Below are 24,000 nucleotides of genomic sequence, written 5' to 3' on the forward strand. Positions count from 1 at the left end.
CTCCTGTATACTTCCCTTTCTCCTACAGTGTGGGAGGCAATTTCAATCTTTCTTCATTCCACAGAATAAGAGACGCCGAGTAACATATTTTGTCACTGAATCTACATTTAGAGACATTAATCAAGAAAAAGGTAAAACTACAAAACAAACAAAAACTCAGCTTCACCCAAGTTCTATTCACCAGGTTACAAATGTTTCCAGCGACAAGATCTCATTGCAAAACAAAATTCCAGGCCATAAAAGCAAAATTAATAAAGCGAAATATTTTTGTTTAAAATTGAGCTCAGATCTCATCTTAGTTACAAAATCAAACCTAAACATTCGCATTTTTCCCCCTTGCCAATAAAACCTTGAAAGTAGAAAACAAAATATTCACCCACAAACTTTAGCCGAGAACATACTCCAAGTAATCTCAGTATGTATGTGATTATGTCAACGCTAAATGTGCAGTGAGTGAGGGAACAGAAAACTGAGTCTCCATGGTCAATCGCTTACATTGCAAATCACAACGCTAGATGAAATCACACTACAATAGATGGGAATAGGTAAATCTCTGCTTGCCCCATTTTAATAGAATTCTTCAAATTATGCTTATTGTTGCGTGACAATATTTTTTGTTCAAGGTCAAGCCACCCTCCAGGGAAAACAGAACCTGTTTAGGATTAGTAGCTCAGTGGGATGCAAGTCCTTAGGTTCGAGTCCTACTCGATCCATGGTTTCAACAGTTCTTAGTAACCAAGAAGTAACTAATTCTAAAACTCTCTTGATAAAGATATCTACAAATTTTGCTCAACAAATGAATCCGAGCACAATCCAAAATAAAAAAGGTCTGCCCCCCTCCCAATCACATTATCTTCTAGCTGCAAATTTTTTATCATGTCAAATACAATTGTAGTATTCGTGCACAAAGAATTCCCAGGGTTGTGATTTAATGGTAAAAATGTACATTTCATAAATAAGGTGGCCCACACCACACAGAAAGAAGGTGATCCATAACTAGGATTTGGCTGGAGAAATAACGCGTTGTGCCTAAATACTCGAATAATACTATACAATGATTCTATAATGATACAGGAAACTCTTATAGCAAATACGAAATTATACCACATCAAAAATTGTTTTAGAAAAGTGTGAAACTATAATATATTGAAGCAGATAGTAAATACACAATGAGAATATCAGTATAAAAACAACCATTCAGCAGAGCCATCAATTTGGCCAAAATCAAGCATACCGCTCCAGGAAGCTGATCCATAGAAATAAAAATTTGCAATTTTAATGAGGTTGATCTTGGTAGCATTACATAATTTATATGACCTCTAGATCAGAGTGGGAGCCATGAAAGTGACTAATCAGAACTTGCACTTGATATTCTATGCCTTAAGTTTGTCGTTTCCATGTGTGTGCTTGATGAACCAGAGCTTAAACTCTGGTTGTTTTCAACATTCTCTGGAGCCTCATCTCTATTAGCTTCTACAGCCACATCCCTTGACGGGTCTCTTGCAGCTTGTGAAAAATTATCATTGCTTCCATGCGATCTGAGTTTCTCTTCCCTAAAGTTGTGCAATCTTCTTCCTATAAGATACCTATCATCACGGATGGAATTATGGAGGTCCATAAACCACTGTTGAAATCTTCTCATCCAATACCACAATAAGCCCAAGATAAGGCACCCAGACCAAGCAAATCGATAAACAGCAGAATTTACAATTAGAGAGTATCCAAAAAGTGGAAATACACCACGAGCAAAAACATATGGCAAAGAGAGTGCTGTCAAAAGCTTTATGAGTATTGGTGCCACAATCTCACGAAGCACCCATAGCCCACGCAATCGAGAAAACCCATCTGCTTTGACTTGCTCAAATTTTACTCGCCAACTTTCATCTGCAAGTGGAGCCATTTGACCTAGCAATACCTGTTCACACAGCATAGTTTACAAAAATAGTTACAACCCCAATAAGGCATTAGACTAACCGCTAAATTAACTTTAATGTCACTTTCATGATATCAAGCAGAAATAAAGAGAAAGATAGTAGAGTACCAATTTTGTCCATAGCTTAAGGAATATAAGCCCCAAAGCCCAATCCTGGTAGAGAAGAAACACAGGACTTTCATCCACTGGCACTCTCAGGGGCACTACCAACAGCAGCTCAAACAGAAGTCCAATAAAAACAGGAATCACAACAATCTGTACAAATAGTCAGCAACACATAACATAGCATACTTCATATATGTACCAAAGAAAAAAGAAAATACCCACCCATAGTGATAGGAGAATGCAACTTTTCAAAACTATCAGAGACCATTTTATCATGTTCATCAAAAGAACTTTGAAGCTGTGTGCCCTTAAATAGTCTACTGCATATCCAACTCCAGCAGCCACAGCCCATATAATATAACATCCGATATTGAACGCATATAGATCTGAACATACAATACAGCAAAATGGTAAAAACTTATTAAACACATTAACTGAGAAAATTAACAAGCTCCATATCAATCATACACCAGAGAGACTTCTTGATACAACACTTGAATCTTACCATTGCATTTTATGCCGTGCGTTATTGGAAGTCGTGGAATTGAAGAAAACATAGCCCGCCCAAGAGAAATAGGTACCACAATCATTGCCGAGTTAAAGAAAAGTAGGGTTAACCATGCCCCAAACAGCAGCAGCACAATGCGGATAGCAAACTTACAGCTATGGTCACAAACGCACATTACAAAAATCAAACATATTGATATTATTAATTATAAGCAATTGTAAACTAGTAAAGAAAACAAAGTCTAGCATGTGGATGAGAAAATCCACGATAACATCAGTATAATATATCACAGCTTAAGCCAATGCAATTAACAAATCCTTCACTTAAGAAAGCAGCTGTATATGTGCACATGAGAAAAACATGTTGAGTAAAGATTGAGGCATGGAGTCCCCTGACAGGGAAATTTCAGTGGAGACAAGTATAATTTTATAAATATGTAAAAATGCATTTTAGTGACTAGAAAATGCATTGAAAAATTAAATTCAAACATTGAGGTTATCATATATCATTATAAAATTTAAAAACAATAAAATACATGAGTTCTTCTAACATCTTGATCTCATCATTTGGCATTGATTAATAAGTGACCAAGCAATAGAAAATGCATTGAAAAATTAAATTCAAACATTGAGGTTATCATATATCATTATAAAATTTAAAAACAATAAAATACATGAGTTCTTCTAACATCTTGATCTCATCATTTGGCATTGATTAATAAGTGACCAAGCAAAGAAAATTAGAATACTTTAAGAATGGTTGACCAAGGGCAAAGATTGCAAACACTTATCAATGCATTACTGGTCCATTCATTTAACGGCATAGATTTCAATCTCCATGCCAAATTTTATAGACCAACCTCAATCAGCACTGGAACTTCTAAAAGGTAGTGTCTATTTGAGCATGCAACCATTACAGTGCTTGAAATCATTATAAAAGCTTGAAGAAAATGACAGCATTAAACTCAAGAACAACCTTGCCCAACCAATAACTTCTTGTACAGCCCAAAACTCATGCCAGCAGCTGAGTTTTCTTGAAGAACACTGTACAATTATATACAATACAGGAAGATGAAGCTGGCAGCGGAGAGAGGCCAACTTAACTACAAAGCCACCCCATGAAATGAAATTAAGGATTCAAATAAACACTCGTCACAACCAATTTGAAATCAGCTGACTCATCTCCCCTATTTTAATTAGGTTTCTGGACTGATCAAGGGTTGCACCTTATGTTACTTCCGTGAAAGGCTAACTCAGGCTGTTTGAATCGACCTTGCATTATCCCAGGGTTAAGAATTTCATAAGAGCAACTTTTCCTAAAAATGCTATGGTGCAGATGAGGAATAGGTCACTAAAAGAAAAGAAAAAGTATCTAGATTCTATTCCCCACTAATCAAGAAAAAGAAAGAATTTCTCAGTAGAACATACTTTTTCCATCATATGGCATGTAAAACATACATTTGGAATATCTTTCAGAACAATGCATTGATACTTTCATGTAGTTTCATGGCATGCAAAGAATATTTGCGTCTTTTGTAGTGCAACCAGAGACAGAAATTTGCTAATAAGAAACACAGCATCATCAAACATTGAATTTATAAGACCAAACCTGAAAGAAAATGAGACTGGAATGCTACTCTAACACAGGATGGATGGAGTTATTCCAGCATATAACTTCCAACACAAACGATTATCCACAAAATCATGCAGTGGCTTAACTGCTAAAAAGAAATCTACAAGTCATATATTTTAAACAACAAAGTATAATACTGTTTTTCAAAAATATTAAAAAGCTTACTCTTCTGTATCTTCATCGTCATCTACATCATTCTCTTCAGAAGCCATGCCCTCATGCACTGCCCTCTCAACATTCCCAGCTGCAGGAAGTGCTAATCTATGTTGGTTTTGTTCTTGAACAACACGATGCTGAACATCTTGTAATCTTAATTGCTGTCCTTGGTTGCCATTTACATTTGCTTGACCATCCCTGTCATCAGGGTTTGGCAGAAGAAAATCAGACAATCCAAGCAACCAACCAACAGCAGAAAACCAGTGGAAAAGAATTGTCTTAAAGGTTGCTCGTGGTCTGAAGTGCTCAATAGCAAATGGAATACAAATAGAAAATAGAAGTATGTCTGCTGGAATCTCTGTAAACGGATCTGACACCCTGAAATTCAAAGTTTCCAGATAAGAAATTAAATATGAACAAAGAAAATAAAATTAGGTAAGGCTTAAAAGCCAAATAATAAAGATAAGCAAAAGAGATTTAAGGCATTCACATATTAACATACGAAGTATCCAGTGGAAACATTGAAGGTGCCACATGCATTGCAAGTTTGACTGGTAAAAATACCAGCAAGACAATCAAGCTTCCATAAACCACAACAGACAGTAAAACCCTCCGTGCATGTTTATGTATAGGATCATCAATGAGATCTCGGAATGGATTATAATTTGGATCTGCAGGATCTCTAAGAAAGTATAAGACGCCAGGTCGGAGTACCTGTGAGTTAAGAAAACACACAGGCATGCTATCAATCTTGTTGACAATGCAGAAGACAGATTACCAGAATATTTTCCCTATTATAAGTGCATACCTATTAAAGAAAAGTCAATGACACGTCTGAAACAAAAACTATTTAATAAAGTATGAGCATACCTCTCGAAGAAGGCTGACAAAGATACTTATTTGTAACATATATACAATCCCAACAAGCCAGTGAAATACTGAACTTGTTATGGGTGAAGCCCAGAAAAATCCCACACGCTGGGACAATGTTGTTCCAAGCATGCTAATTGTACATACATCCAGCCACCAGCCACATAATAGAGGGAAGACACCGATCTCCACCAGTAATAGAAAAGCAACCTTCACCATAGTGAAGAAGTATTTCACTCCAGCCAGGAATTGCCTTGCAAGGGAAGGGGCAGCCTCGGCCACTGATGCTATACCATAGATCCTTCCCACTGTCAATGGCTCCCCCCTGTTATAACGTATCAGAGCTACTAAGCCAAGATAACCAAAGACGAGAAGGAAAATAGACATGTAACCAATAGAAAGAGTCGCAGCATCAGAAAGTTGCAATGACGTAAGCAAGACTTCTGTCAACAAATCCACAGAACCCCCACTTGCAATAATATTTGAAGAACGATCACCCTGAAGCACAGTAGCATTAATGTTCCCTGCAAGACCCTCTTTGGCCAGAGAAGAATTAGACATGTTGGAAGGTGACTTGAGATCTTTTGTTACATTGCTATTAGCCATAGCCATAGTCATAGCTGATTCTGACATCCCAGCAGTAAGCAATGCACCACTTGTTGTGACTGCAAGTTGGGATGCAATTGACAGGACCATTCTTCCTAGATGGAAAGGTACAAGAACTACAACACCAAGAAATATGGTATTACTTGCCAGTACCTGTATGAACATCAGTATAACAAAGTTATTCACCTATCAAGTACAACCCTACCAAAACAAAATTGCCATTGCTTCCAAAAAATTCAAATCAACTATGTACGTTATAATAAATTTTATGTAGGGTGAAGATTATGTGAAATATATTAACAACATACACAACTAATTGTCGGAAAACAACAGAAATAGCAAAACCCGCTTGGAAGCAAGCATGATAGCTCTTGTAAGCTGTAAAAATAGGTAACACTGGAAAGATAATGGACTCACTGTTACTGCATTTTCAACCAAGTGAAATACAGGCCCTTGCATCCCCACAAGTTCATCAAATGGCACATCCTCAACACCATCTGCATCGTCTCCACCATCAAAAATTTGCTCAACATTTGCATCAAAACGTGCTGCTTGCATTTCTAAATTAGCAGCTGCTGCATTTTGCCCATTTCTTCTGATCACTTGAACTGCACCAACATTTTCCTGACCTGCTCCACCACCCTCACCATTCACAACATCTCGTATGAGCAACCGCCTTCCTGCTCTTTCTCCATTTTGCCTGTTAATCCCATCATCCTCTCTCTCTGGATTCTGCCTTTCTATTTCCCGCAGATGTCTGAAGTACTCCCGCATGGATGTTGCACCCAAAAATATAAACACAATTCCAGCAGACAGAAGGAATCCATGTAAACAATCTGTGAGGAGTATAGCAGGAGAAATATGAAGCCAGCCATCAGAAGATATCCGACTTATAAACAGCTTCCGAGCCTCCATAAGGCTCCTCACAAATGAAAGCCTCCAGATCCAGAAAGTTATGAATGGTATGAACAGAAGCCATACAGAAAGCACAAAGGAAAGCCGGAAAAAAAAGTGCAAGCCACGCAATGCTTTCATTGTTGTCCCAACTAAAACCTCTGTAAAAGGTAACCTTGCTGGGGCATTGTCGGCATAGACAGGAGAGAAAGAAAAGGCATGCTTGCAAACCTGCCCAAAATACACAAAGTGACTTTGATAGAAAATAACAAGAGCTGTCATATAATACAAAGTATAACAGAAAGATGACTTGATAGAAAATAACAAGAGCTGTCATATTGTACAAGTATAATAGAAGGATCATGTAAATGAATGTAAATCAGATACAGAACAATGCAGTCAACAACACCTGCCATGACCAAACCACCCTGAAATGCAATAGGCCCAATATATTGCTCTGGTCAAATACAGAACTAACAAGATGTCTTTATAAGCTCCTAATATAAATTTATAAAATAAGCACTGGTTAAATATACAAGAAAGAAAGGTCATTAAAGTAAAATAACTACCCATGGAAATTGGTCATCTTGTAGACAACATAAATATACACAGGTCGAAATCCCACAAAAAGTATACATTGGATAAATCCTGCTCAAGGTTTTTTGTGGCTCTCTATATTTTTCAATTGTTTCTATGTATTCTTTCTTTTAGCATTGAGAATTGAGGGCATTTCAAAGGTCAAATCATAACATTCATTAAATTTTAAATTATTTACAAATCTTGATTAGAATAAAACAACATGATATGATTTATTGAATCACATACTAAAAGGTAGTTTCAATACTTTTCAGGAGCGGGACCATTTCAAAAGTAAAAAAATTTAAATTCTACTCCGTTTATCATACAATGATGAAAGATTGTTGCTTTCTTTCAGAATACGTATCCTTTTTTCTGGCTCTTTTTAAGAATGCTAAGACTAACATTTAAATTTATATTCTTAAATTTCATTTTAGATTTGAACTATCACCTCAGTAATTAGCCTGTAAAGGGAAAAAGCAGCAGTATGTGGATTGCTAGGAATCAAATGAAAACATCAATGAAGCAATAAAGAAGACGGGATACGATGCACTGGAGGACACTGGTGTTGGAGGGTAGCTCTGAACCAATAGCTGACAGTGAATGTCCTTGCATAAAAAGCAGAAATCGGCTCACTAAATAGACAAATGAAAAACAGATACACCAACATAAGAAGGACATGGAAAACATAGTACTCATTAAATTAGAAGATGGAACAATGCAGAATGGCAGAAGAAAAACAACAAAGGCAGTTGGAATGGTGTGACTAGTGCACAATAGAATGCATAGAACAATGATAACCCGCATTCATAAATCAAAAAAATAAAATTACAGAAAATATGATTAGGCGAATCAATAATCAATGTTGTCATCCTGGGTTATGCAGTCTTTGTAAATAAATTGCAAGCTTCTACGCCTTTGAATTTTTTTATCAAAGAAAAGAAAAGATTCTGGAATTAGTGGGGAGCAAAGATAAGATATGTCTCTTTTCTCAAGTTCTGCAAAATGATCTTCCCTGCAATCAGTAAGTCTTCTTTTTCTTTTATTCGTTAGTTAATTAGAGTTGTAAATGTCACCAGTAATGCATACGATGTTACTTTCTCTTATTTTACACTAATTTGAAGGGGTTAGAATTCTGCAGATAGAATTAATAAAAATAACTAAAATGTTTCACCCACAAATGTACTAGCATTCAAGTCTAATGTAAGTTAATCACCTTTACACCATCCCCTTTCCAGACTTTTTCAGCCCTTAGTTATGGATGCTAGACCATGTTAAATATGCTTCCATTTTTCAAATTAAGTTCAACTAAACGGCATATGTTAAACAACCAGAAGATTGTGGAAAGTAACACTCTGAAAAGAAAACCTTAATCTGTTGCAGGTCATTTGCCCAAATCTAATCTCATAAATATTCAAAGCTAAAGTTCTTACAACATCCAAATCTAAAGTATTAAAATTTTAAGTATCTAAAAACAGTTCACAATAAAATTAAAGCATGTCAGAGTATTTTTCTCATTCACGGATAATTTTATCCATACACTTTCAGGTACGATCATAAATTTACACTGAGTCACCAGAGCTTGCCAATTAATATGGAAGAATCCAAAATTTTGGCAAACTTAATTTCAGTCTTTAAAAAATCACTTTAGATCACCCATTAAATTTGTCCATACTAGCAACAGCAAAAAAATTTAGGTTTTTTTCTGTTCACTGGTTTTTGCTGTACACCATCACTGCAGTCCACTTCTCATTCCATGCTTCCCTGCAGCAGTGCCAATTCTGTTGTGTAAGTCACCATGATCCCACCTATGGATTGGCCCAATGCTATGTTATCAAGTTCCCCATGAACCCCCCAATACTGGTATGGTTCCTGGTCTGATTCGTCCCCAGGTTCACCCAGGATGCTCCCCAGATGAAACTAAGGGGACACACAGTCCCTAAGCCCATTAAAAGGGAAAAAAACAATTTCTTAAAATAAAAATAAAAACACCACAAAAGCACAATTTTGCCCTAAATGAGGGCATAACACTTTCATGAACCCGTTTCACAAACATGAAAGACCAAAACTGCATTTATTTCTTCAAGCTGCCATTGTTGGGTTTTGAAGGTTGCTTCATTTGTTTTTTCAAATGTGAAGGATACAATAGAGTTAAACCTACACCAATAGGGGAGAAATAGCTGCACGAAGAAGATTTAACCATCAAACATGAGTGAATCTTTCATTTTTTTCAAAATTTTAATAATTTTTTTTTAAGATTTCAAGTTTTTTTTTGTTTGGTAAATTTTGAAATTATTTTGAACTTTTTTATGCATAATAAGAGGGGTTATAAAGTCAAACTTTTTTAAAGTTGTAGGGTGTTAATTTGTAATGTTTTTTCTTTGTTCTAAGTTCATAAAAAATGGCTGGTAGCTCTAGTTTAGTTGCCCTTGGTGCAAAGAGTTTATTTAAATTTGATGCAACGTCGCCTCTTTGGCAACATATAACAATGATTGAACAACTTCTTGGCGGTGCGGATTATCATTCGCATTGTAGCCAATATAAAACTGAGCATACGAGATCATACTTTCAAGTGAAAACTCACTTTTGTGCTATTCCTTGCATGGGAATAAAAAATTTGTCCAAGGCCAAAATGGATTACCAAAGCAACAAATAATGGCCAAAGAGCATGCTGACATGGTAAGTTGTCGACCAAAGAAAAGAGCACAAGAGCATGCCGACATGGTAAGTTGTAGATCAAAGAAAAGAGCACATCCTCCTGCCAAGGAAAACTTGCAAAAACCTCCTAGTGGCTTATTACAACCAACTGACCCACATCCTTTCATGACATTGCCAAAATCTTCCTATTAGGAGAATGTTTTGTGTCCAAGAAGTGCATTGAAAAAGGCCGTCAAGAATGAAGCAAGGAAAGTTGCAAATGAGAGTATTGTTCATTGCATTTATGGCAATGGACTTCCTTTCAAACTCATCAGATCACCATATTGGCAAGATATGGTGACACCCATTGCCAATGCACCTTCTAATTATTTTAGTTTTGGTTATGAAATGGTGTGAACCACCTCATTGGCAAAGGAGAAAGCTTCAATGGAAGCATCATTCAAAACAATCAAGGATACACGGTCTGAAATAGTTATGTGTCATTTTTGAAGGAGGAAAGTTTGCAAAAATTAAACCACTAATCAATGTCATTGTAGTGTCCCCTAAAGGCGCCATGTTTTTTAAGGCAATGAATTGTAAAAAGGAAGTGAAGGATGCAACTTTCATTGCAAATATCCTCATAGACTCCATTGAAATGGTAGGATTTGAAAATGTTATCCAAGTCATAATAGACAATGCTAAAAATTGTAGGGCAATTGGTTCTATAGTGGAAGGTACATATGCTACATCTTTTGACACCATGTGTTGTCCACTCACTCAAATTTATACTACAAAAGAATGCCACAACAATTAAGTGGGTCAAAAAAATCTACACGGAGGTTGAGAAGATTCAAGTGTTTGTGACTAATCATCATATGTCACGGACTCACGAGGCATCTTCAAGACCTTGTCCAACATGAATTTCAAGGTAATTTAAATTTTCCTTAATATATATTTTTGAATTTTTAATTGTTGAAACTTGATATGTGACATGCCATCTACCTTTTAATATTTTAATTTGTATTTTCTTACACCATGTTAGGTTGTCGGCACTCAATTTGCATCACATAATTGGCTTAAGATGACTTGTGAGAATGCAAGATGCATTGCGTGCTATGGTCATCAACAGTATTTAGAACATATGAAGGCAATCAACTACAAAGAGAGCCCAAAAAGTCAAAGCCTTGATTCTAAATGATGAGTGGTGGCTCATGTGGAATATGTCTCGAGTTTCACTGGGCCCATCATCAACATAATTAAGTATAATGATATAGATCACCCATGTTTGGATGAAATTTATGATAGCATCAACCCCATGGTTGAGAAAATAGAAACCATAGTAGAAGCCAAGAAGCGTGACCGAACAAAAAGATTTTTCAAACGAGTGCAAAGGATCATTGTTGATCATTGGAATAAGATGACCACACCCTTGCATCTTCTAGCATTTGTTTTGTCCCCTAAGTGTTATAGCAAATAGATACTTTATTTGCCAAGGAGGGTGGCACCATATAGAGATGAAGAGGTTGCTAGTGTCTACCAAACTACATTTAGAAGAATATCTAGATATGAAGAGATAAAAAATATTGTCTTGAGTGAGATTGACCACTTCACATCTTCAAAGAATCATGATGTTTCCACTCTTCGGGTCAAGTACAAAAAAATGCTCATGAATGGTGTTACATACATGGCTGAGGTTTTGTTTACTTGTAAACTCTTGAAATAAAAATTCTCTCTCAAGCGTGCATCTTTTTATTTTAAGTTTTGTAATGTCCCCTTTTGGGATTGCCCTTTAAATGCTTGTAATGATTTCTCCTTTATACTTTATTGGTGATACAATCACCACCTTTCATAACAATTGAGTCACCACCCTTTATTGCTACCTTTTAGAATAATATATATTTCCCAATTGTTCTCTCTTAGATGTCCTCCTCAAATGGAACCTTCTCCTCTTTATATCTTCCAACGTGAGGGAGAGGTCACACATCTTCATCATGTCTGCCTTTTGGCAAGAGTCGCAACCTTTCACAACTAGCACCCTTTGAAAGAGTACAACCCTTCATAATTTCTACCCTTTCGAAAGAGTCACTTTCCTATTTACTTCCCATTCCTTTCCTCTTCCCTTAATACTTCCTCGATTCACATATTCCATTCTTTCTTCCTTTCTCCATATCCCCCATGCAAATGAAGTTCTCTTCTCCCTTCTATATCTCATGTTTGAGGGAGTCACAACTTTTCATTTCATGCCTTTTGACCATTCATTAAATTTAACTAAATTTTCATTATTTTAATTTTATTCTGTTATATTTTAAATTTTATTTTTATTTTTATTCTGTTATTTTAATTTTATTTTATTTTTTATTCTGTTATATTTTAATTTTATTATTACATCCTATTTCAAAATGGGTACATTAAAAATTTTCTCATATTTCAATTGTTGCTATAAATATTAATAAAATATAATTTTATAATTTATAATTTATGCTCTTTAATTATAAATACTAAATGTTGTATGCAAATGCAACAAGTTGCAATGTCTTCAGCTAAGCAGAATTGAAGTACAGACTCCATCCACTCAATTAAGCGCAACCGATCAGATGCAGAAAAACTGAAAAGCTAAGGATTTAGCCTTTATGCACTCCAACCCTTGCCTACTGTCACATAAGACACCTGAATACAATGAAGGGGTGACAAATAATTGGGATCAAACTCCTATTGTGCCAACTTACTGGTTGCACAACTTGCCTAAGTCTCTATAGATGAGGCAACTTCTCCACGTAACGCAAATAGTGGGAGTGACAGTCTAGTGATTGTGGTCCAAATGAAAGTGAACAAACACTTTGATGCTTTTGATGAAGAGCAACATGAAGACAGCTAAATATTTATTGTAATTTTAATTATGTACTAACATTTTGATTTTACAAATTATCGAATTATAAATTTGAGTATTTTCACTTTTGTAAATTATGAATATGAGCTATTTAAATATTTTGTTTATTGGTAATTATGAGTATCATTGTTTTTATATTTTCATTTTATAATTTTGAGAATTTTAATGCATACATATATATAGCCAAACTTATACCCATGCCTAAGTAGAAAAGAATTGTCATATCGTTGTAACCAATACCCGTACCTTCATTAGCCCAATAACTTAGAGTTCAATGGAGAACAAGGTTTCCAATTACATATAGCTAAACCCACCACCCTAAGATGCAAAAGAGATTATTATGTGAAAGAGATGGATGCTACCTAGGATCAGCCAGCACACTCACATAAGAATGGGTGCTAATAAGAGTGCATAAGTTTGTGATTATTATAAGATTATCATTGTAAAATAGCACATTATACTATATATTAGAGTTTAACATTTATAACTTTATTTAGTATGAAAATGTTTACCTAAATTTGTTAAATGCGAATATAAATTTATAATTATAAATATCAATATTTTGGTAGATTCTTTTTTTATAAGATAATAAGATCATAAATAGTTTAAATGTCTTGTTTAATATCACCATTTGTTATATTTTTATATTCTTTTTGCAAATAAAAATAAAAATTATTGCATTTGTTAAAAATTCAAAATTAATCAAAAATATGCTCAAGATTTTTATTTATCGACAAACTTCTAAGTTTTCCCCTGCCAAGCAAAAACGTGAACCTTCCGACCAAGGAATGACAAACACATGCCCAACTCTAGATGCCAATGTTCAAATTGCACTATCATTGCAATCTTCCATCGTGATAAGGTCTTCACCCCTTTTCTACCCGTTGTGACGTATTCACACATCGCCCCATTGCAAATGGGGACCCCTACCTTTTTGCTTTTTGGGGTTTGTTTTTCTAGGTCTTTGAGGTTCTTGTCTATTAGCCTTTGCATTTTGAGTATTGCCAGAGAGATCACTAAGATAGCAAGCTCTGCTTAAGTAAAAGGGATTGAGTCAAGTGGGTCTCCTCAAGAGGTCAGGTCAATTCAGTGATTAGGGGTTATTTAGATCATTCCTAGGGTGTTTTTTGTGTACTATCTAGTCGCACTTCAAGTTGCTAAATCAAACCTTGGTTGAATGCATAATGTCCTCCTAGGTCCCATCCCTTACATCAAGGGCAGAGTGAATTCACCTTGAGAAGTCTAGAATGTCATCCTGATCTTCAAATGTCCTGAAATTTGGCTAAGTCTGGAATGTCATCCTGATCCTGAAATTTGACTAAGTCTGGAAAATTGAAGAATCCTCCAAAAACTTTTTGCATTATAACTCTTGGATGTCCCAAACCACTCTCAAACATCCTGACAATATATATGGAATATAACTTAAAGTATAAGATTAAATGTTATATTCCATATATGAATCCTGACGGAGAGGCTAAAATGTGAAATTTCGCTCCTGACCCTTCCAAAGGGTCCAGAGCGAAATTTCACGAAGGACCTAAGATTTCACCTAAGTCAATGAGTGGTTGAGTGAATTTGCAAAGTTATGAAAGGAAATGCATCAAAGGGTTGAGTCTAAGGCAAAGTCAAGTCAAATCCAAGATGAATTGAGTCTAGAATAGGAATTTCGCCCCTGACCCTTCCAAAGGGTCCAGAGCGAATTCCTCTATAGGACACTCTACATTGATCAAAACTATGAACTAATTGATGTCCCAGGTATTATTGAAGGCAATTCACTTGTTTGGATGAAGAAATGTGAAAATGAAGTCAAGATTTGAGCCAAAGGGAGAATTTCGCTCTTGACCCTTCCAAAGGGTCCAGAGCGAAATTCTTGTATGACCCTATTTCTTCACAAAACCTTGAACTAAATGCCAACTTGAGGAGCAAATTCACTTGATCATTATGGAAGGAGACTTGAGAAGTTATGTCCAAGGCATGGGAAGGAGAAAGGAAGTGAGAAATTGGCTCAAAATATGAATTTCGCTCCTAAACCTTCCAAAGGGTCCAAAGCGAAATCCTCAATTTGACCCCCTATTTGGCCTAAGGCATTGAAAAGTGAGGATTTTGAGCTAAGTAGATGGCAAATAGACTTGATGGTGGTAAGGAGAGGTGAGTGTGATCAAGTTTGAAGGTGGATTGGATCAAAGAAGTGTGAAATCAACCTAGAATGTCAATTTCGCTCTGACCCTTCCAAAGGGTCCAAAGCGAAATTCTTCATAAACCTCATTTCCTTCCTTGTTTTGGCCAACATCTTAGTTCCTTGGGCATATTTGGAAGTAGATTGACATTTTTTTGCCTTAGGAAGTGATTAGAAGTGGAGGAGTGAAGGATTTTGTCCTAAATCATGAATTTCGCTCCTGACCCTTCCAAAGGGTCCAGAGCGAAATTCTTGAAAACAACTATTTTCTCCTTAGATGAGGTCAAGACCTTGGTTCCTATGGCGTGGATACAAGTGGAGTGGTTTATATTTGCCTTGCAAAGAAGATTGGAGTTGAAGAGATGAAGAGTCAAGCCTAGAATGTGAATTTCACTCCTGACCCTTCCAAAGGGTCCAAAGCGAAATTCCCAAAATCTCCTTTTTCTCTCAATTTTGTGTCAAGCCAAGTGTGGATCAGGGTGAATTAAGCTTGGAGATACCCCTAGGCATGCCTTTGAATAGCTTGTGACCACCAAATGTGAAGGAATTGAGCTAAGACTTGAATTTCGCTCCTGACCCTTCCAAAGGGTCCAGAGCGAAATTCTCTATAGGTCTTGTCCTTGGCCATGGTTTTTAGCGAAATTCTCCTTTCAAGCCTTTTTGAGGTCAAACAAGTGTTGCCTTCATGAGAGAGGGATCCAAAGATGAGAGTCCAAGTGAGAAGAATGGAGCTAAGTAAGAGAAAACAAGCAAATCTTGAATTTCGCTCCTGACCCTTCCAAAGGGTCCAGAGTGAAATTCCTCAAACCACTTATTTTCTCCTTGTGTGAAGCCAAAACATTGGTTCCTATGGCGTGGTTGGAGGTGAAGTGATGTATTTTTGCCTTGCAAGATGAATTGAAGTTAAGGAAATGAAGAATCAAGTCTAAAACTTGAATTTCGCTCCTAACCCTTCCAAAGGGTCCAGAGCGAAATTCCCAAAATCTCCTTTTTCTCTCAATTTTGTGTCAAGCCAAGTGTGGATCGGGGTGAATTAAGATTGAAGATGTCCTTAAGCATACCTTTGAATAGCTTGTGACCATCAAATATGAAGGAATTGAGCTAAAACTTGAATTTCGCTCCTGACCCTTCCAAAGGGTCCAGAGCTCTCTAAAGGTCTTGTCCTTGACCATGGTTTGGAGCGAATTTCTCCTTTAAAGCCTTCTTAGGGGTCAAACAAATATTGCTTTCATGAGAGAGGGATCCAAAGTTGAAATTCAAAGGAAAGCAAGGTATGAAGAATGAATCTAGGTGAAGGAAAACAAGCAAATCTTGAATTTTGCTCCTGACCCTTCCAAAGGGTCCAGAGCAAAATACCCAAAATCACCTAATTTGCTCATGATGAAGGCCAAGAGAAGGATTCCTAGGCCTTGGTGGAGAGAAGACTAGTGTATGCTTGTCTTGGGAGGAAATTTAGAGTAAGGAAATGATGGAATTTAGACCAAATCATGAATTTCGCTCCTGACCCTTCCAAAGATTCCAGAGCGAAATCCTTTGAAACTCCTATTTTTCACCTTGCTTGAGCTAGGCAAAGGGCTAGTTGTGAGATTATGATGAGAAGAGGTTTGAAGGCTAGGCCTAAGATTATGAAATGATGAAATGAGGTCTAAATTGAGCAAAATAGCAAATTTCGCTCCTGACCCTTCCAAAGGGTCCAGAGCAAAATTCTTATAGGGCCTGTCCCTAGGGAGGATCCTAAAGCAAATTCCATTTTGATCCCTTTTTGTTAATGATTTAAGGTAGAAATACTATGTTAAGATAAATATATTATGTGTCCTTAATCACCTTTTGGTTTGTTTTGCAGATGGAAGAAAATCAGGCCAGGACAAGGACGACCTATTCTAAGCCCATCATCATCAAGGACGTTCCAAAGGCATGGAGGAGGACTCAAGATGCTTCTAAAGCGTTGGAAGGCTACAAGTGTTCGACGAGTTCCAGGCTATCCTCAAAAGACTCCATTCTACCACACAAAAGACCCACATGATGACAGAGAAGAATTACCTTACCAACACTTCAAGGCGAGGTATGCTACCGGAGAAAGAAGAACTTGACAGTAAGGAAGCCTCATCAAGCACATAGAGAATCAAGGAGTGCATCATTCATCGCATCAAGGACAGAGGAGGATCAACCAAGATACAAATGTCAGACAAGGTGGCATCCCAGTCACTTTTCCTCTAGTCGGATTGGTCCACCGCAACATGTCCAGATTCAATGTACCTAATTTATCAAGGATGGCACAAACTTCAATGTACCTACCCCTACTTCCTATTGGTCCACACATTGAATGTAATTTTCTCATTGGCTAAGGAAGTCTATTATAACAAACCCTAATTAGGGTTTCTATCTTGTAATCCTAGCCATTGATTCTAAGTCAATCAGAGCCATCAATTTGTAAAGGGCTCTCTATATAAAGCCCTGGCTCTTCATTTGTAAAGGTTAATAGTGGGTGAATAGTTAGAGATAGTCAATAGTCAGTAGTGGTAGTTCAAGAGCAATTAGTTTTTAGGGTAGAGTAGAAAGAGAAGGCAAAGATTGTTGTCAAGACATTGTTGCAAAAGACATGTAAACTTCATTGAAGAAATGGTGAATTCTATGTGTTGATTCAACAATTTGCATGGTCTCTATACTTCTCAAATTTAATTTCATGTTATTAGATGAATGGAAGAAATTTGTATGATCAATGGTGAAATTTGTATATCCATACTACTAGCGGTTTGTTGATTGCAAACTTGCCTTGCGTAGTCAACTGGAATCATTCAACTTAAGCTTAACTTCAATTATCGCTTCTTCATTGATATGCATCAACCTGACGATGTCTATGCTTGTAGCGGTGATCTGAACATCATAAAGCTATCCTTAGAAGATCGCACTAACCTTGTGGAGATGATCATAGCATGTCAAAGCAAGACTTAGTTAGAGTTTCATCAAAGGTCATCCATTGCTCCTACATTCTTCATGTTAGAATTAGATTCCTCTCCAACCCTTATCATTTTTTCCCTTTTTTAAAAATCAAAGATCAGTAAAGACCCACGTTCCAGTGATATACAAAGTAATCAGACGCTCAGGTCATCAAATGTAAGTCCCCTTGTGATTCCAGCAAAATCACATCATACCACAAGAGCTTATCCACACATAGAGACCCTACATACAAGAACCTTGGAGTTGCCTCAATTGATCCTTAGGCGAAATCTTCAGCATTCGGGGAAACTTTGTTCAAGAGAGGATAAGAAACCTTGGTATTTTATTTTGTGTTCGCATGTGCATAAAAGACACATCAACACTACCTAAACCATATTTGATCAATCTGATATAACATATTTCATGTGTTAATGGATAAAGATTGCACCTAATACTATTTAGTAGTATACACATATATGTGCATAACATTGGTTACACGAGTTTGAATGTGATTGCAAATTCCTAATTCAGATCAGAAATTCACCTTTTAACTGATCCATCATGTATCCTGTAGTAAAGGTTCATCCAAAGAGGATGCATCTGCATACCCGGTTTTGACCCTGGCCTAGAATTTTTGGAAGGTAAAATCATCTATTGGATCAAATTGGAGAAATAAAAGATTGAATCTCTAGGAACCAAAAAGTCAAAGTAGAAGGGCTTGACAGGCAATGAAATATATTTGCACTTGTCCATTTAAGAAATACACTCTAGTAAAAGAGAAATTTCCTCTCCCAACTGGGCTTTTCACCCCTTAATTGTTTTCCCTAAATATGAATCTTGTGTTTATGTTGCTTCTCTCATTTCAGCACTTCATTTCTTTGTGAGCCTTTAATTCCTCCCAATTGACAGTGCCATTTGAATGTCCAGCATAGTAAAATAATTTTCTTATTTGACTCTCTAGTTTCTAATTTTGAGACTTGTGGTGAAAATTTTGTTAACACATAGGATTTGTGTGTATAACCATTTTTGCAGATTATTATCAAGTTGTGTAGGTTGTGAAGGGGCAACAAAGACAAAATCTACAAAGAAAAAGCTGAAGAAATACAAGAAAGCCATGAGTTAATAGTGAGAGAAAATAAAGCTCTTTGGGAAGAAGTGTACCATTTGAGAAAAATATTCAAGAGTTGAAAAAAGAGAAGGAACATCTCAATTTCTAAATGGAATCCTTCAATAGCTGCAACAAGAAGAGATAGCAAAGGATGAACTACTCAAGCTCCATGAAGAGAAAGATGAGACTACAAAGAAGAGTAGGACATTCCCCACTCAAGAATAACAAAAAAATGAGGTATGCAAGGAAAGCGTCCATGTTTTCTTCAATGGTTTTAACCTAATAATTTTACTAGCAAGTTTGGAAGGCATACCAAGGGTATAAGCTCCAAGTTGCTAGAGAAGATGAGAAACAATGGAAGATTACTCGGTAAAGATGGCAAAAGAATACTCCAACCCAACATAGTGAATGAGAGGCCACCATATGAGGATCTTGAATGTGTGAGCATGTAAATTAGTGAATGCTCAAGAAGAGGCCTATACAATGCACAATCCAAAACAGCCTGGAGTGAGAATGTTTCATCATGAGCAAGCAACATGGCCAATTCAATGCTTGGTGATGTAACAAACTCCTTTGAAGGTAAGAATGATGAGCACACAATTATATTGAGAAGGGGAGTGAATCAGTACAATACAATATTTTACTTTTTCAACTTAACAATCACAATAACATCAATTGCACATTATCAATAACAAGAAGAACAAACAATTTACGTGGAAACCCTTACAGGTGAAAACCATGGCAAAATATTGCTTATATAAACTTGTCTTACAAATTTTGTAGACACCAACCCACTAGAGACACCAATTCTCGCAACTGAGCACCAACTAAACAAGAGACACCAATCTCTTAGATATGAGAGGCACCAACCTCCAAACAAATAATTGTTCTTCTAAAGATATTCTTACTTACAATGCCTTCTTGAATATACCTTCTTCAATTAATGATGATCTATTGATCCACCAATATAACGATCTTCTTGTTGACAATCTTGATGCAATTGTCTACATATAGCTTTCTCTTCAAATCTGCATATGCTTCTTGTTAAATCTGCTCTTGGATGATGCACGTATAATCCTTACTTTACGCATATGCTTATATAAGATGTATCATATACATACTAAAATACCCTTTCAATATTTCTGCTCTTGTTCTCCTCAAATTGAGGTAATTATCATTGCATGAATTCACATACACTTCCGCTCTCTTGATCTGATTTAAATCTGAATGATCTACATTTGTTGCATTATTTTCTATGATAGAATCTGGTTGCAACTAAATCTGCTCTGCTCTGAAATAATAATACAATTATTCTGCTCCACAATAATCTGCTGTCTTTATTAGATCTGCTTAATAGTTCTGCTCTGCTGAATGATAATCTTTTTATTACTCACTCATTCTCAAATCTGCTTTCACCTTTCTTATATATATCTACTCAGATTTTCTGCTTGTTAATCTGCTTTATAACGAATGATATCTCATTTTGTTCCTTATGTTTTTTAACTCACATTCCATCTTTTTTATATCTCTTCACACCTCTTCCAAAGAGGAACAACTTGTCCCAAAGATGGCGATTGCTTGAAAAGGGTCAGCCTCTAAATTTAATTTATTTCCATTTCCTTAAAGGTGGCAACCTTAATTTCCAATGCTTGAGCACTTATTGTGGAGGTCAGCCAGCATGACTTAGATGGATTAGATGAAGTTTGTCACAGCCTTGATTAAGGTGAGGTCATCCCCTTTCAGCATATGTAATTAACACTTATAAACAGAATTTATATCCTCTATTTTGAACACTAACACAGAGAGATCGGCCACTATTTTTATTAGTCTAAGGAGACATCTTAGTCATAGAAGTTGGCCAGCATAAACAACTTTCAAGATTTATTAGTGATTTACCCTTGAATAGCAATTAGTGGCCTTTGGCCTTCATTCAATTTCGTTCATATGTCTTTGATATCAATCACAACAATCTAACAATCTCCTTTGACATTAATGACAATTTTCCAGCAAAGAAAGCATATCAAGCTGACGTACAAGATATCTTGGAAAAGCATAATAAAATCTTCAACAACATCCCACGCAGCTTTTCAATGCCCCACTCAAGCACCATGAATTTTTGGGCATGTCATTCGGTTTGACAAATGCCCCACGAACCTGCTGATCATGCATGAACCAAATTTTCAGCAAGCAACTGAGAAGGTCCATCCTTGTTTTAATGGCATTCTTATCTATAGCAAGACGTGGGAGGAGCACTTACCGCATAGTAGAGAGGTGTTAGAAATTTTAGAAGCACAAACTCTTTTTGCAAAGGAGTCAAAATGCAAGTTCACCATGACAGATATTCTATATTTGGGGCACATTATTAATGCAAATGGAGTGCAGGTGGATATAGAGAAGATCACAGTGATTCTGGATTAACCTCCCCCAAAGCCTGTGACATAGCTACAAGGATTCTTTGCCTTTACAGCTACAACAGAAGATTTGTTAAGGGATACTCTCAACTCATTGTCCCCTTAACTAATCTAACAAAAAATCAAGCTTTCACTTGGAATGAGATTACACCTCGAGCATTTGACAAATTGAAGGAAGTAGTGAGCTCATGTCCCATTTTAGCTATTCCTAATTTCTCCCTCCCTTTTTGTATTTAAATATGATGTATCGGGAGAAGGTATCGGAGCAGTGCTTATGCAAAACAAGCACCCAATTGCCTTCAAGAGTTGAAAATGCATAGAGGTGAAAAGGTGATTCTCCATGTATGACAAGGAAATGTTGGTTGTTATGCACACATTGATCAAATTCAGGCAATACTTGATGGATGGTTGATTTGTGGTCAAGACTGATCACAATAGCCTCAAGATTCCTTAAACAAACTAATTTGAACAAGTGGCAGCAAATGTGGGCAAGAAAACTTCAAGCATGTGACTTTGACATTGAAAATGTTAAAAGGGAAGAAAAATGTTGTTCTGATGCATTATTGGAATATTTTCAATGTCTTGTGTCTCTACTAATTGGAGGGCAAAAATCATAATAGAATATGCTAAGAATGAATTTGCAGCTGATGTGTTGGAAGGGAAGCTACTAGATGACTGATATACATTGTGTGATGAACTCATTCTCTACAAGGGAAGAATCTACTACTTGTCGAAATCAAGAATGAAAGGAAAGATGTTGAGAGCAGTTCATGATACTCCTTTGGTGCATCACATTAGGTATTTCATGACCTGTAAACAAATTGGGTAAAAATTCACATGGAAGGGACTCAAGGATAACAATGTATCATTTGTCAAAGCCTTAAAACAAAGCAAACATTCCTAGCTGGTACTGCTGCAACCCTTACCTATCCCTAAATAGAAGTGGGAAAATGTTTCAATGAATTTCATCACTAGATTTCTTGAAGTCCAAGGTAAGGACTGCATACATGCTGTGGTGGGCAGACTCATTAAGTATGCACATTAAGTAAGGCACCACAAGTTGCTGATCTGTTCTTTAAAGAAGTGTTGAAGCTCCATGGGCTACCCAAGGGCATCATAGAAGACAGAGATAGTCATTTCTTAAGTTTGTTTTGGAAAGAACTCTTTCTTTTGGTAGGAACTGAGCTCACACCCAGCACTAGATATTGCCCACAAACAAATGGCCAAACTGAGATTGTGAATGTTAGAATATTTAATCTTTACTTGGCTTAGGTTTATTTGTATTTAGTTTAGGATATTCCTTTGGAATTTCTACATGTAATTTGTCCTCTAGTACATGTGTGAGGACAAGTCATTTCTTTTATTTTCTTTTATTAAGGAATATTAGATTTCCTCCATAAGAGGATGTGGACACATGGCACACACATTTTATGAATGGTGGCATTCATAGATTTGGGAGTTACTTTGTAACTCCTCTCCTCATCTCTATTTAAGAGATGTCTCCTCTCTCATTTCTTCTTAATGAAATTATTGTAAAGAGCTTCTTTTTCTTTCTCTCTCTCTCTCTCATTTTAGGCATTGCCTCATTCATAATATCACAAGGGGTTTTTCTTTGCTTTTCCCCTTTCAAAAGTTCTTGTGCCTCCTCCTTCACATTTGGGTGATTGCTCCAAGGTTTTTTGCATTTCTCTTGGTAACATTTACTTTATCAATAAACTTACTTGGATTTTATTATTATTTCCTTGCTCTTGTATTTCCTTTCATGGTATCAGAGCAGGTTTATAATCCTTGTTTTAAGTTGTCATTGATGAAGGTTACCATTCTATGGAGTTCACCTTCTTAGAGGCATTCTTGATAGGAGAAGTTCTTTCTCTAATATTTTCTATTGTGCAGGTTTTGGTTTCAGATTTTAAATTTTTTTTCAAACTTGTTAACAAATTTGCCTGCAAGTTCAATCTTCTTAGATTCTATTTTTTTTTAAATAAGCTTTTGAAGGCTTGCCGCCAATGTTTCTTCTTTCTAGTTTTAAGTTGTGGCTTTGGAAGGCTTGCCACCAAAACTCCATTTCTAACCTCTTTTCTTGCATTCTATAATTTATATTTATCAGTTTGGAGGGCTTGCCGCCAAAACATTTTGCATTATTCAGTTGCTTTTCTATTTATTTGGAGATTCTAACATTTTATTTCACTTGCAGATTATTACTGGTTTATTTTTCTTTTCTATCTATTTCTGTTTGATTCAGAGATATATTTTAGTTTTTTTTTCTCTAACATTTCTTGCAGATTATTATAGATGTATTTTCTAACAGTTTCTGTTTGCAGATTAAAAAAAAAAAACTATTTATGTTTCTCTGCTGTAGTAATTTTGTTTTTTATATTATTTCAATCTTTTGTTAAAACTTTCATCTTTCTGTTTAAATCTGTTTGAAATAATTCTATTAAATCTAAATTTATTTCTTTTTAAATCTGAATCTATCTATTTCATTTACTTCAAACTCTGTGTTTTCTAACTGCTTCTTGTGCAGACTTTAATGACAAAGATCTCTAGTTTCAATTTCAGAATCA

At 36.1% G+C, this 24,000-nt stretch overlaps 1 protein-coding gene across 2 annotated transcripts in view; it reads right to left on the reverse strand.

The window, feature by feature from the left end:
- Positions 1-1,254: 1,254 nt before the first annotated feature.
- The window catches only part of LOC131072942 (probable E3 ubiquitin ligase SUD1), a 59,157-nt gene continuing 36,411 nt past the window's right edge, over positions 1,255-24,000 (reverse strand). Inside the window, exons 2-9 of one of the 2 annotated variants that reach the window (XM_058009247.2) lie at positions 6,228-6,935; positions 5,205-5,963; positions 4,825-5,048; positions 4,344-4,712; positions 2,544-2,701; positions 2,261-2,424; positions 2,042-2,188; positions 1,255-1,915 (exon numbers count right to left, since the gene is read on the reverse strand). In XM_058009247.2, coding sequence (XP_057865230.1) covers positions 1,349-1,915; positions 2,042-2,188; positions 2,261-2,424; positions 2,544-2,701; positions 4,344-4,712; positions 4,825-5,048; positions 5,205-5,963; positions 6,228-6,935 — 3,096 coding nt within the window. In that variant the 3' untranslated portion in view covers positions 1,255-1,348. The remainder of the gene's footprint in view (positions 1,916-2,041; positions 2,189-2,260; positions 2,425-2,543; positions 2,702-4,343; positions 4,713-4,824; positions 5,049-5,204; positions 5,964-6,227; positions 6,936-24,000) is intronic. The other variant, XM_058009248.2, reaches the window with a different exon arrangement.

This window comes from Cryptomeria japonica, chromosome 3, assembly GCF_030272615.1.
Source record: "Cryptomeria japonica chromosome 3, Sugi_1.0, whole genome shotgun sequence".
Classification (NCBI taxonomy): Eukaryota; Viridiplantae; Streptophyta; class Pinopsida; order Cupressales; family Cupressaceae; genus Cryptomeria; species Cryptomeria japonica.